We start from the raw sequence: 11,529 nt of genomic DNA on the forward strand, positions 1-11,529 counted from the left end.
AGACACAGAGAGAAAGACAGATAGAGGGAGAGAGAGAGAGAATGGGCGCACCAGGGCTTCCAGCCTCTGCAAACGAACTCCAGACACGTGCACCCCCTTGTGCATCTGGCTAATGTGGAACCTGGGGAACCGAGCCTCGAACCGGGGTCCTTAGGCTTCACAGGCAAGCGTTTAACCACTAAGCCATCTCTCCAGCCCCTAAAATGTGTTTTGATCATAGTCTCCTCCTGTCATTCTCTCTTGCTCCCACTCTCCCATTTCCCTTCCACTGAAACCCTCCCTTTCTCCAACGAATCCCTCTACTCTGTTGACGTTTTGTTGCATTTTATTTTTGCCTTCTTCCGTCATCATCCACAACAACATGCTGATGTCCTCAACATCACGCAGGTAGCAGCAGCCACAGTGAGGTTATGAATGCGACGGCCACCACGTGTCCGGGAAACGACGTTCCAAAGCCCGCCTCCCATCCTCACGTTCTTTCCAGCACCTCTCCGGCAGTGTTCCCTGAGCCGAGGCCGGTGTGGTGAGGACACCACGTTAATGATGGGAGCGAAACTGTCACTTCTCGGTCCTCTGAGGAGTCTGAGTCTCACCAGTATCACCGCCATCTAGGAAAAGAAGCTCTCATATCAAACATGAGAGCAGAACTACTAGGTGAACGTGAGTATCGAGAGGGCACTGATGGGCACAACATGTACATACAGCCAAACAGCAGCAGTGGCCTCTTCCAGCGCCCTCGACCTTCCAAGCCATAGGCTTTTGAGTAGGTTTCAGTAATGGCGCGGATTCTCTCCTGTGGAATGGGGCCTCAACTCCAGAGGGCAGTTGTGCCCCTTAGCAGTCATGCCCTATCGCACCAATGGGCTTACCCCACCTGACTACTGGTTGTGTGCCTTATAAGGTTCATTGCTGGGCAAGACTTGGTAAGTTTTCTTCACCATCAGCAGAAGGCTTTCAGCTCAACACCAGCTTGATTTCCCAGAATCATTAGCAATAGTCTTACATTCTAGTGTGGGGGATCCAAGAGCACTGGGAATAGTCCGTGTTATTCTGTGGGTCTCATGGGCCTCCCTGACCAGCAAATCACTGGGGAGTTTCCCACAGAGTTTTCCCTCTGTCACTGGAATGGTCCTGTAACAACCTGTAGCAGAGAGCCGCAGGGTACTGAGATGAACGTCCAGACCAGGCACAGTTACGGAGAAAGAGATATTATGGAAGCTTACAGATCCAGGGGAAGTTCCATAATGGCAGAAGAAGCTGGCCTGCCTTCACTGATCCAAGCAGAGATAGAGAAGAGCCAAAAGCCACCTCCAGCACCACAAGTCAGAACTCAGGCACTCTAGGTATCAAAAGATTAGGTATCTTTAGACTGGAAATCTGAATCCACCCCCACACCTTAGGGCTGGACCCTGAGATCCGCCCAGTGACACCTCCTCTTACCAGGTGGCTGCAGATCTAAATTACCCACTTTAATAAAAATTTATTTATTTGAGAGAGAGAGAGAGGAAGGAGCAGAGAGAAAGAGAGAATGGGCACACCAGGGCCTCCAGCCACTGCAAACGAACTCCAGACACATGCGCCCCCTTGTGCATCTGGCTTATGTGGGGCCTGGAGAGTTGAACCGGGATCCTGTGGCTTTGCAGGCAGATGCCTTAACCGCTAAGCCATCTCCCCAGCCCATCATTTGGCTTCTTGATGCTAACCATTCTTTCTGGCTGAAGTGAGACAGAATCTCAAGGTGGTACTGACTTGCATTCCCCTAATGGCTAAAGGTGTTGAACAATTGTTAACATGTCTATTGTCCTTTGTATTTCTTCTGCAGAGGGAGGTATGCCTGGTCTTGACTCTTCTGTCCCAGCCCCAAGTGGTTTAAGACTCAGAGGAGGTGTCCCACTGAAAGACATACTCACCCGCACAGGGTTGAGTGGTCCTTTATCTCCCGTACTGACTGTTAGGCCCAGAGAAAGGGACACATGCCGACGAGAATGCCAAAGGGGCATGCTGAGTCTCTGGAGAAAAGCCTGCACCCCTGTATTTTCAGGGATCATGTTCCATTACACAAATATTTACCCTTTAACTTACGGTCTTTTCTAGCGCAAACTGAGCGTGAGGTTGAAGTTCTAATGCCCCAGATCTCCAAGGTGACTGACTTTGGTGTGTTAAACACTTCGCTCGTGAACAACCACGGGGGTAGCTTAGACTTGTTGCAAGTCTTCACGCCCCATGCCGTGAACTAGGGGGCATGCTGTGCCCAAGCAGAAGTTTTCTTTACCTGGTCTGGCAGTCAGAAGTCAAGATCAAGGGTTAGCAGATTTGGGGTCTGGTGAGGACCAACATCTTGCTGCATCTGCAAATGTGGAAGTGCCAGATAAGCTCCATTGAGCCCACTTGTGAGGACACTAAGCCCATGAAGGAGGACTCCCCATATCATGACCTCATCATCTTGCACAGAGGCCCTACCTGCTCACGGACACAGTGGTGGTTCCACAGTGGGGGTTCGATTTCACCATGCACACCTGGGGGCAGGACGCAAAGAGGCACTTGTAGATATCATAGGGGTTTTCATAGCCCATGCTACCTACTTACTTCTGTTGATTTGGGGTTTTGAACTCAGGACCTTGCACATGTTAGGCAAACATTCTACCACTGAGCTATATCCTCAGCCCACCACAGGTTTTGCTTCTGTTTTCCTTTGGTTTGAGACATGGTCTCACTGTGTATCCTTGGATGACCTAGAACTCACTGTGTGTACCAGGCAGGCCTCACACTTGCTGCTCCTGCCTACTTCTGCCTCCCAAGTGCTTATATGACAGGCGTGCAGCACTATGCTGAGTTGATGCAGTTCTGGAGATCAGATTCAGGGCCTTGGGCATGCTAGGCAAGCACTCCACCAACCGGGCTACTCCGGCCCCCAGTGCTTTTATTTGAACAATTTTAATTAGGGAGAAGGAAGGGAGGGAGGGTGTTGGGGAAAGAAGGAAGAATGAAAGGAAAAAAAGACTCTAAAAGCTGGCTTTATTCTCAGTGTGCTGACAAGTTGGAGAAAATGGCAGCTGGTGCTCCCAGATGACTGGTGGGGTGTACTGCCCATGTAACCCCATTGGCTTTAAGGACCACAGAAAACATTCCCTGTAGTTTCCACATGTGGCATTCAGAGCCAGGCACAGTGGACACTTCTCCAGGACCCCGTGAGCTGCTTAGGTGGCTGAGGCAGGGGATTGCTTGAATGCTGGCATTTGAGACCCGCTGGGGCAGCTCCATGGTCGAGCGTCCACCTCTCGACTTGGACTTGTGAGCGCCCCGTCTGCTGGCAGCAAGAGATGCGCGCCTCCTCCCGACATTCAGTTCACGGTGGAGGAAGAGATTCAATGGATAAACACTGACCTTTATTGAAAAACATTATTTTTAGGGTGGAATCCAGCTGCCCCCCACTCCCCTAGGAAGAAGTGGATGAGGATGGGCACACGTGGAAGGGAAGTGGTATGATACCGTGGTGGGAAGCGGTGGATCTAAGAAAAGAGGTGTGAAGGACACGAAGCTAGAAGCTGACGCCATAATGAAAGAGCAACTTTCCATCGTTCACAGCACGTTGCCGGCCCGTGTAGATTCTCACCGTGAACGGCTGCTCGCATAACCCAGTGCGTGTGTTCAGAATGTGCGCTTACTTTCTGTGTTCCCATGGCAACCTCCCTGCCCAGTGGATGGACAGCATCTTCACTGCTAAACATGCGGTGTGATGTAGCTGTATCGTACAGGTTTGAAACCAACATTTGAATAAAGCGTTCGGAGACTTAATGCTTACAGAAGAATACTCTGTGTTTTGTATTTTGTAACAGTGACTAACATTTATAAACTCAGTGACCATGCAGTGCTGTTGCGTGTCAAGTATAGGACAAACAAAAGGATGGGTGTCGTTTTTCTTCCTTAAAAAAAAATTATTTAAGAGAGTTAGAGACTGGGCGTACCAGAGCCTCCAGCTACTGCAAACAAACTCCAGATGCATATGCCACCTGTGCATCTGGCTTTATGTGGATACTGAGGAATCAAACCCTGGTTGTTAGGCTTTGGAGGCAAGCACTTTAACCACTGAGTCATCTCTCCAGCTCTGGGATGTTATATTCTTTTAAAATATATATATGTATTAGCCTGGCGTGGTGGCACATGCCTTTAATCCCAGCACTGGGGAGGCAGAGGTAGGAGGATTGCCATGAGTTTGAGGCTACCCTGAGACTACATAGTGAATTCCAGGTCAGCCTGAGCTACAGTGAGAAACTAACTTGAAAAGACCAAAAAAAAAAAAAAAAAAGTTTATTTATTTGACAGACAGAGAATGGGCATACCAGGACCTCTAGCCACTGTAGACAATTCCAGATGCATGTGCCACTTTGCACATCTGGCTTTGCATGAGTACTGGGGAATTGACCCTGGGTCCTTGGGCTTTGCAGGCAAGCACCTTAACCACTGAACCATCTTTCCAGCCCAGAGGTGTTTTTTTCTAAAAGTCACCCAAACTTTTTCTGCATCAAACACACCTTCATAAAATTTGTCCTTTGCAGATTTTATTTTATCATTTTCAAAATAGTCATTCTTAGGCTTTGAAGATCTGTGAGGGAGGACTGAGGAGATAGCTCAGTGGTAAAGCACTTGTGTAACTCAGGTGAGTCCCTAAGTTCAATCCTGAGGACTAGGAAAGTTAAAGAAAGTAAAGATCACGTGGACCAGGGTGAGCTGGAGGTCCATTTATGTCGCCATTCTTTAGCCCAGGGGATGTGAGTAACCGCACTCCTCTGATAGGAGAGCCCCAAGCCACCTCTGAGAGGGAAACCCATTCTTCAGGCAGTGGCAGTCACAGGAAGGAAGACAAGAGCTTTGATTCATGGGAAGTTAGGAACAATGAAGCTGGTGGTCTGGGGAAAGAGTCCATGAACTATGTCCCTACTTGTGTTTCTAGTCCCATTCCACTTTCTTTTTTTTTTTTTTTTAATTTTTTGTTCATTTTTTTATTTATTTCCTTGAGACAGACAGAGAGAGAAAGAGGCAGAGAGAGAAAGAATGGGCATGCCAGGGCTTCCAGCCACTGCAAATGAACTCCAGATGCGTGTGCACCCTTGTGCATCTGGCTAACGTGGGTCCTGGAGAATCGAGCCTCGAACCGGGGTCCTTAGGCTTCACAGGCAAGCGCTTAACCGCTGAGCCATCTCTCCAGCCCCCATTCCACTTTCTTGCCATAGGACCACATCAAAAACAATTCATGTGGGCTGGAGAGATGGCTTAGCAGTTAAGGCACTTGCCTGTGACACCTAAGGACCCAGGTTTCATTCCCCAGGACCCACATAAGCCAGAGGCACAAGGTGGCACACGCGTCTGGAGTTTGTTTACAGTGGCTAGAGGCACTGGTGCGCCCTTTCTTTTTCTCTCTCACTCTCTTTCCTTTCTCTCAAATAAGTAAATAAAATGTTTAAAAGAAACATTACATGCCTTTAATCCCAGCACTTGGAAAGCAGAGGGTGGAGGATCACTGAGAGTTTGAGACCAGCCTGAGAGTACAAGTAAATTCCAGTTTAGCCTGGGTTAGAGAGAGACCCTACCTTGAAAAGCAAAACAAACAAACAAAAATACCCCACAAAACTATAAAAATAAAGTCAATGCAATACCATACAAAAAAATGGAGGCCCTGTTGGGCATGGTAGCTCACGCCTTTAATCCCAGCATTTGGGAGGCAGAGGTAGGAGGATCACCATGAGTTCAAGGCCACCCTGAAACTCCATAGTGAATTCCAGGTCAACCTGGATTAGAATAAAACCCTATCTCAAAAAAAAAAGGCAGTAAGTATTATCCCCATGTGATAGATGATCAGGCTATATTGTAGAGAGTAAATAACTCGCCCGTGACCATCTCTTCAATATTACACTCGGGATTTGAAGTTAGGTAAACTGTGTATCTCTCAACGACATCCACTTCAGAGCTCAAAGCAGGTGTCTAAGAGCCATTGCTCGTTTCCTCCATCGCCTGCTTCCAGTCTTGTGTGCTGTTTGACATGCTCTTGAACTTACAGACCCCTTCCTCTCCATGACCGCCACTCTTGCCCGATTCCGTGCATGTCTGTTAATTTCCTAACAAGTCATCCTTTTTCCATCCTATGTAGTCTTGCCTCATAATAGTGAGATTTTTAAAAAAAAAATCTTATGTCATTGCCCTGTTGAAACTCTATCATGAGTTTTCATACTTGTGATCTTGGCCTGAAAAACCTCAACAACTGAGCCCTTTTCACCTCAGCCTCTGAGAGGCCCATTCCTGGAACAAAAGCACACACTGTCCTCTCAGGGCCTTTTCTCATGCTGTTTCCTTAAATCAAAGCAATCTTCTCCCAGATCTTTTATTTTAAACTTTCTTTTAAAAAATATTTAATTATGTGAGAATGAAAGAGAGAAAGAGGCAGATAAAGAGAGAGAATGTTACACCAGGGCCTCTAGCCACTGCAAATGAGCTCCAGATGCATGCACCTCCTTGTGCATATGGTTTACATGGGTCCTGGGGAAATCAAACCTGGGTCCTTTGGCTTTGCAGCAAGTGCCTTAACCACTAAGCCATCTCTCCAGCCCTTCTTCCAGGTCTTAACCCCATGTTGCCTCTTCCTATGGACTCTAAAGGAATTTCTTCTTTCTTCCTTCCTTCCTTTTGTTGTTATCTGTTTTGATTTGAGGCAGGGTCTTAATCTAGCCCAAGCTAACCTGTAACTCAACTCTGTAGCCCCAGGCTGGCCTTGAACTCACGGTGATCCTCCTACCTCAGCATCCTGAGTGCTGGTGCTAAAGGCTTATGTCACTGCCTGGCTTCTAAAGGACTTTCTCAATCATGGTGTCATGTTTTCTTCATGGCATTTCACAATATGAATTTGAAGAGAAATATAAACATTGTAGTTACAAGCATAGAACAAGTCCTGTTCTTCCTAAGTTCAAATCCTGGCTTTAGCCCATGACTTTTCTGTGCCTCTAACTCCTCATTAGGAAGAGGCATAATAATTCTTACTTTATATGGATGCTGCAAGCCTGTGGTGGTGCAGTATGTCTGTAATCCCACCAACTGGGAGGCTGAGGCAGGAGGATCAGGCTTTCAAAGTCATCCTCAACTACACAGCGAGTTCAAGGCCAATGTAGGCTACATGAGAGAGTCTTCAAAAAGAAAAATATGGCTGTGGTGGTGAGTTATAATGGTGCCTGGCATATGGTGAGTGTAGATGCTCTTTCTGCTTTTTAAAAATTTTATTTTATGCTAGGCAGGTTGGTGCACACCTTTAATCCCCACACTGGGGAGGCAGACGTCAGAGGATTACTGTGAGTTCAAGGCCAGCCTGAAATTACACAATGAATTCCAATTCAGCCTGGGCTAGAGCGAAACCCTACCTTGAAAAACCAAAGAAAAAAATTATTCATTTATTTATTTATTTGAGAATGAGAGAGAGAGAAAGAAAGGAGGAGGTAGATAGATAGACAGAGAGAATGGGTGCATCTGGGCCACTAGCCACAGGAAACAAACTCCAGACACATACACCACCTTGTGCGTCTGGCTTACATGGGTCCTGGGGAATTGAACCTGGGTCCTTAGGCTTCGCAGGCAAGCGCCTTAACTGCTGCTCCATCTCTCTAGCCCTTCTCTCTTTTTGCCCTTCTCTGCTTTTGCTATGAGTGTGCATGGTGGGAAGCAAGGGAAGCCACTTGCCTACTTGGTCACATGAATGATTTTTTTTTTCCCCTCTTCACTATCTACTGATATTTGTACCCTGGAATAACCAATTTGTATGCTTTCATGGTCTAGTTCATATGCATATATTTTATTTCTTCCTATTACACAACTGTTATATACAACCTACAAAAAGCCCAGTCCATTTTCCATTGCCAAATCAGAGCCGTGTTGCAAAAAGGGAAGACAGCATGGTCAGTTATCCAAACTCATCAGCCAGATCTACCGCCTGTCACAGGACATACTTGAGCCTGTGGATGTTCCCACAGGGGAACTTCTTGTCTTTGCAGCGACCACAGAGCTCCTGCCGGTGAGGCTTCATCAGATCAATGTGTCTTTTCTTTTGAGGACAGGAGCAACGAGTCTTGGAGCAGGTCTTTAAGAAGCAAGGAACATATGATGGAGAATGGAATTTCAAAGGAGAAAGTATGGGGGGGCTGGGAATTAACATGGGATTTTTTTTTTTTTTTTTTTTTGGTTTTTCAAGGTAGGGTCTCACTCTAGCCCAGGCTGACCTGGAATTCACTATGTAGTCTCAGGGTGGACTCGAACTCACGGCGATCCTCCTACCTCTGCCTCCCGAGTGCTGGGATTAAAGGCGTGCGCCACCACGCCCGGCTTTGGGATGTTTTTATAAGCATGGAAAATGCTAATAAAAATTTTTTAAAAAAGAAGCAAGGAACAGATTGGACAATAACAAATCAAACTAGTTTCAAGAGTAATCCTCATATCACAATAGTTTGTTTTATTTTTTTCCCCCAATAACTTCATCTCCCTTTGAGTCCCATGAGGAGCCTAGGAATGAGATGGACAAAAGCCCTGGCACAACCATGCTCTCTGTATGTCTCCTCTCTTTGCTTCCAAATAAATAAATAAATGAAAATATTTAAGGGCTGGAGAAATGGCTTATCAGTTAAGGTGCTTGCCTGTAAAGCCTAAGGACCAGGGCTCAATTTCCCAAGTGAGCCAGGTGAACAAGGTGGCACGTGCGTCCCAAGTTCATTTGCAGTGGATAGGGGTCCTGGAGCACCCATTTTCTCTCTTTCTTTCTGCTTCTTTCTCTTTCCCGCTCTCTCTCAAATAAATTACAAAATACAATATTTATTAAATATTTAAATAAGTAAAATATATACACTTCAAACATACAGAAAACTTAATGCTGTAAACCAATATCCAGTTCCATAAATCCCAAACTGTTTGTCACAGAGGCTTCATGTCAGCAGAAATGTAATAACCACAATGAACGTATTCTATGAGCTTACCTGACATTGGATTGCTTCCACTCGGTAAGGGTTAAAACTCTTTTGACACTTGCAACAGAGTTGTTTGAAGTAAACCTAAATAGAAATTGGTGTTTAAGACAAGCTGACAAGCACTTACATCTCCAAGCACTCGGTTCACAACATAACTCATCCCTCCACTTTGTGCTTTGCTCGTATGTAACCTCTGCCTTTGTCATCTTAAGTGCTTCTAATGCTGTCACCTCTTCTGACTCTGTGAGTTCGACTTTTCTCACCTGTAAAATTGGGATAATACTACTTTTTCTATAGTTCTGACAACTGCCCAATGACATGGAAAACAAACCACAATAAGTACTCAACAGAAAGTAGCCCTTACAGGGCCAGAGAGATGGCTTAGCGGTTAAGGCACTTGCCTATGAAGCCCAAGGACCCAGGTTCAACTCCCTAGAACCCACATAAGCCACCCGCTCTTGCTTACCTTATTAGTTCCAGAAATGCACCACACGTATGCGCTCTCCCATCGGGTCTTACAGTCTTTACAGTGAAAATAGCCGTACTTTGGCTCCAAAAACTGAAAATAAAGAGTGGGGAAGGAGTCTTTTACTATTTTGGGGGGAAAATATCTAGATCCTCTCTCCCTAATTGCTTTTGTTTCCCTAATTCTTTGTATAAGAAGTAAAACTCACCAAAAGGCCTCCCATCTATACTCAAGGCTACTATATTAACTACTCTTCTCCAGAAGTCCTCTTGTGGCTTGTATACTTTATTAGTTTATTTACTTTTTTTTTTCATTTATTTGTTTTGTTTTGTTTTTCGAGGTAGGGTCTCACTCTCGGCCAGCCCAACCTGGAACTCACTATGTAGTCTCAGGTTGGCCTCGAACTCTGGGTGATCCTCCTACCTCTGCCTCCCGAGTGCCTGGCTTCATTTTTTTTGTAATCGAGATTTATTTATTTATTTATTTACTGAGGTAGGCTCTCACTCTAAGGCCCAGGCTGGCCTCGAACTCACAATGATCCTCCTACCTCTGCCTCCCAAGTGCTGGGACGGCCGGCTCAGTGATACTTTTCCACTTCCCACACCACCAGCAGCACAATTTCCACAAGTTCAAGTCTGACTTCACATTTCACAGATTTGAAGCTCTCAAGCCCAGCATCCATCTTTAACTTCAGCACTCGGTAGTTCTGAGGTAAGAGGATGGATGTGAGGAGCCCGACTGGGGTTACAGAGTGAGTTGCAGGTCAGCCTGGGCTAAAGGCAAACCTTACTTCAAAAACAATAAGAGAAAAAGAAAGAAAGAAAAACAAATCCTCTTTTTCTGCTCACCCTCAATAGCCATGGTGACCATACTTGCAGAAACAGAAGAGAGAAGGCAGACCTGCCTGTTGGCAGACTGAGAGAAGAGGAGACGCACCCAGCTGGAAGGTGGGCTTTGGGAGGGCACCTGCAGCCGTGTTTCCATATACCTGCTTGCCCTTCCTTTCCTGAGCTGGCACGGCACCCTCCTCCCGCAACTCCTGGGGCTGCACGGGCTCTTCCTCCTCCTGCTTGTCATCATCTGACCTTGAGGTTGGTGGCAGCTGCTGGGTAGCCTTCGCAGGGTCTGGGGACTCCTTGCCCTGCTCTTCCCCATCCTTGGGCGACCTGATCAAGGCCCTTCGGCCCGCTGGTGAATAGACTCCCCAGGCTAAAAGAGGCTCCCTGTGGCCGGTTCTGTTCCACGGGGGGCTGCTGCTGCTGCTGCTGCTGCTGCTGAGCAGGGTCCGAGGCCCCAGCGAGCACTGCACGGACTTGTCCACTTTGAGGCTCACCTGGATGCCCACCTCCTTGGTGTCGGCCTTGCACATCCGGACGCTCAGGTTGGGGTTCATCTGGGTGAGAATGGCCTTGAGTTGTGCCCTCTTGTAAGGGTACATGCAATAGTCAGAGATGTTCGCGGGCACCAGCAGCCCTGGGCTGGCCAGGAAAGTGGGAGGAGCCGCAGTTTGCCTCCAGTCTGGCTGCTTACAAGGCCCTGAGAACGCAGGGGAACCCAAAGGCAGCGTGTTCCCATGACCCTGGTATAGGTGGCAGGGAAGGCGGACAAATCGCTCCATCAGCTGACCGGTTACTGCGTCCCGATATCCTGCAGCAATTCGCCCTCCCGCAGCTTGCTTTGCCTTCTTTCAACCCACCTCGGCTTTCTCCTGGTCACATGGGTCCAGGTTGGTCCCAGGCTTCTCCATTTATTTCCAGATAAGAGCCGCCTATTTCCCTTAATTGAAAGAAAGACCTACTTGATGCCTAATTACTTTTCCCCACATCTTCAATTTGTTCTCCTCAAAGCTGTTTTCCATTTCTCACTTCTTCGCACATGCTTTAATTATCAATTTCATTCTTTTGTGCCTCTGGAGTTAATTTTATAGATCTCTTTTGCTTTGTAAGAATGTAAGTTAGTACAGCTATCATAAAAAGAAATCAATACGAAGACTCCTCAGACATTAAAGACAGCTGGGCATGGTGGCGCACACCTTTAGTCCCAGCCCTTGGGAGGCGCAGGCAGGAGGAT

General features: G+C 46.9%; 1 protein-coding gene across 1 annotated transcript; it reads right to left on the reverse strand.

Annotated features, from left to right (window-relative positions):
* Positions 1-7,972: 7,972 nt before the first annotated feature.
* Positions 7,973-11,077, reverse strand: Zar1l (zygote arrest 1 like). The gene is made up of 4 exons (XM_004659991.1): positions 10,408-11,077; positions 9,460-9,560; positions 9,003-9,077; positions 7,973-8,116 (listed from the first exon to the last, which is right to left on the reverse strand). The coding sequence occupies exons 1-4, from the start codon at positions 11,075-11,077 to the stop codon at positions 7,973-7,975; spliced, it is 990 nt and encodes a 329-aa protein (XP_004660048.1).
* Between the last annotated feature and the right edge of the window lie 452 nt (positions 11,078-11,529).

This window comes from Jaculus jaculus, chromosome 7 (genome assembly GCF_020740685.1).
Source record: "Jaculus jaculus isolate mJacJac1 chromosome 7, mJacJac1.mat.Y.cur, whole genome shotgun sequence".
NCBI classification, from domain to species: Eukaryota; Metazoa; Chordata; class Mammalia; order Rodentia; family Dipodidae; genus Jaculus; species Jaculus jaculus.

Excerpts from the sequence above, each read along its gene's own strand:
- Zar1l (XM_004659991.1), bottom strand. The coding sequence starts at position 11,077 with ATGGAGCGATTTGTCCGCCTTCCCTGCCACCTATACCAGGGTCATGGG. Across the intron at positions 9,078-9,459 it reads GCATTTCTGGAACTAATAAG|GTTTACTTCAAACAACTCTG; the intron begins GTAAGCAAGAGC and ends ATTTCTATTTAG. Across the intron at positions 8,117-9,002 it reads TGGAAGCAATCCAATGTCAG|ACCTGCTCCAAGACTCGTTG; the intron begins GTAAGCTCATAG and ends TGCTTCTTAAAG.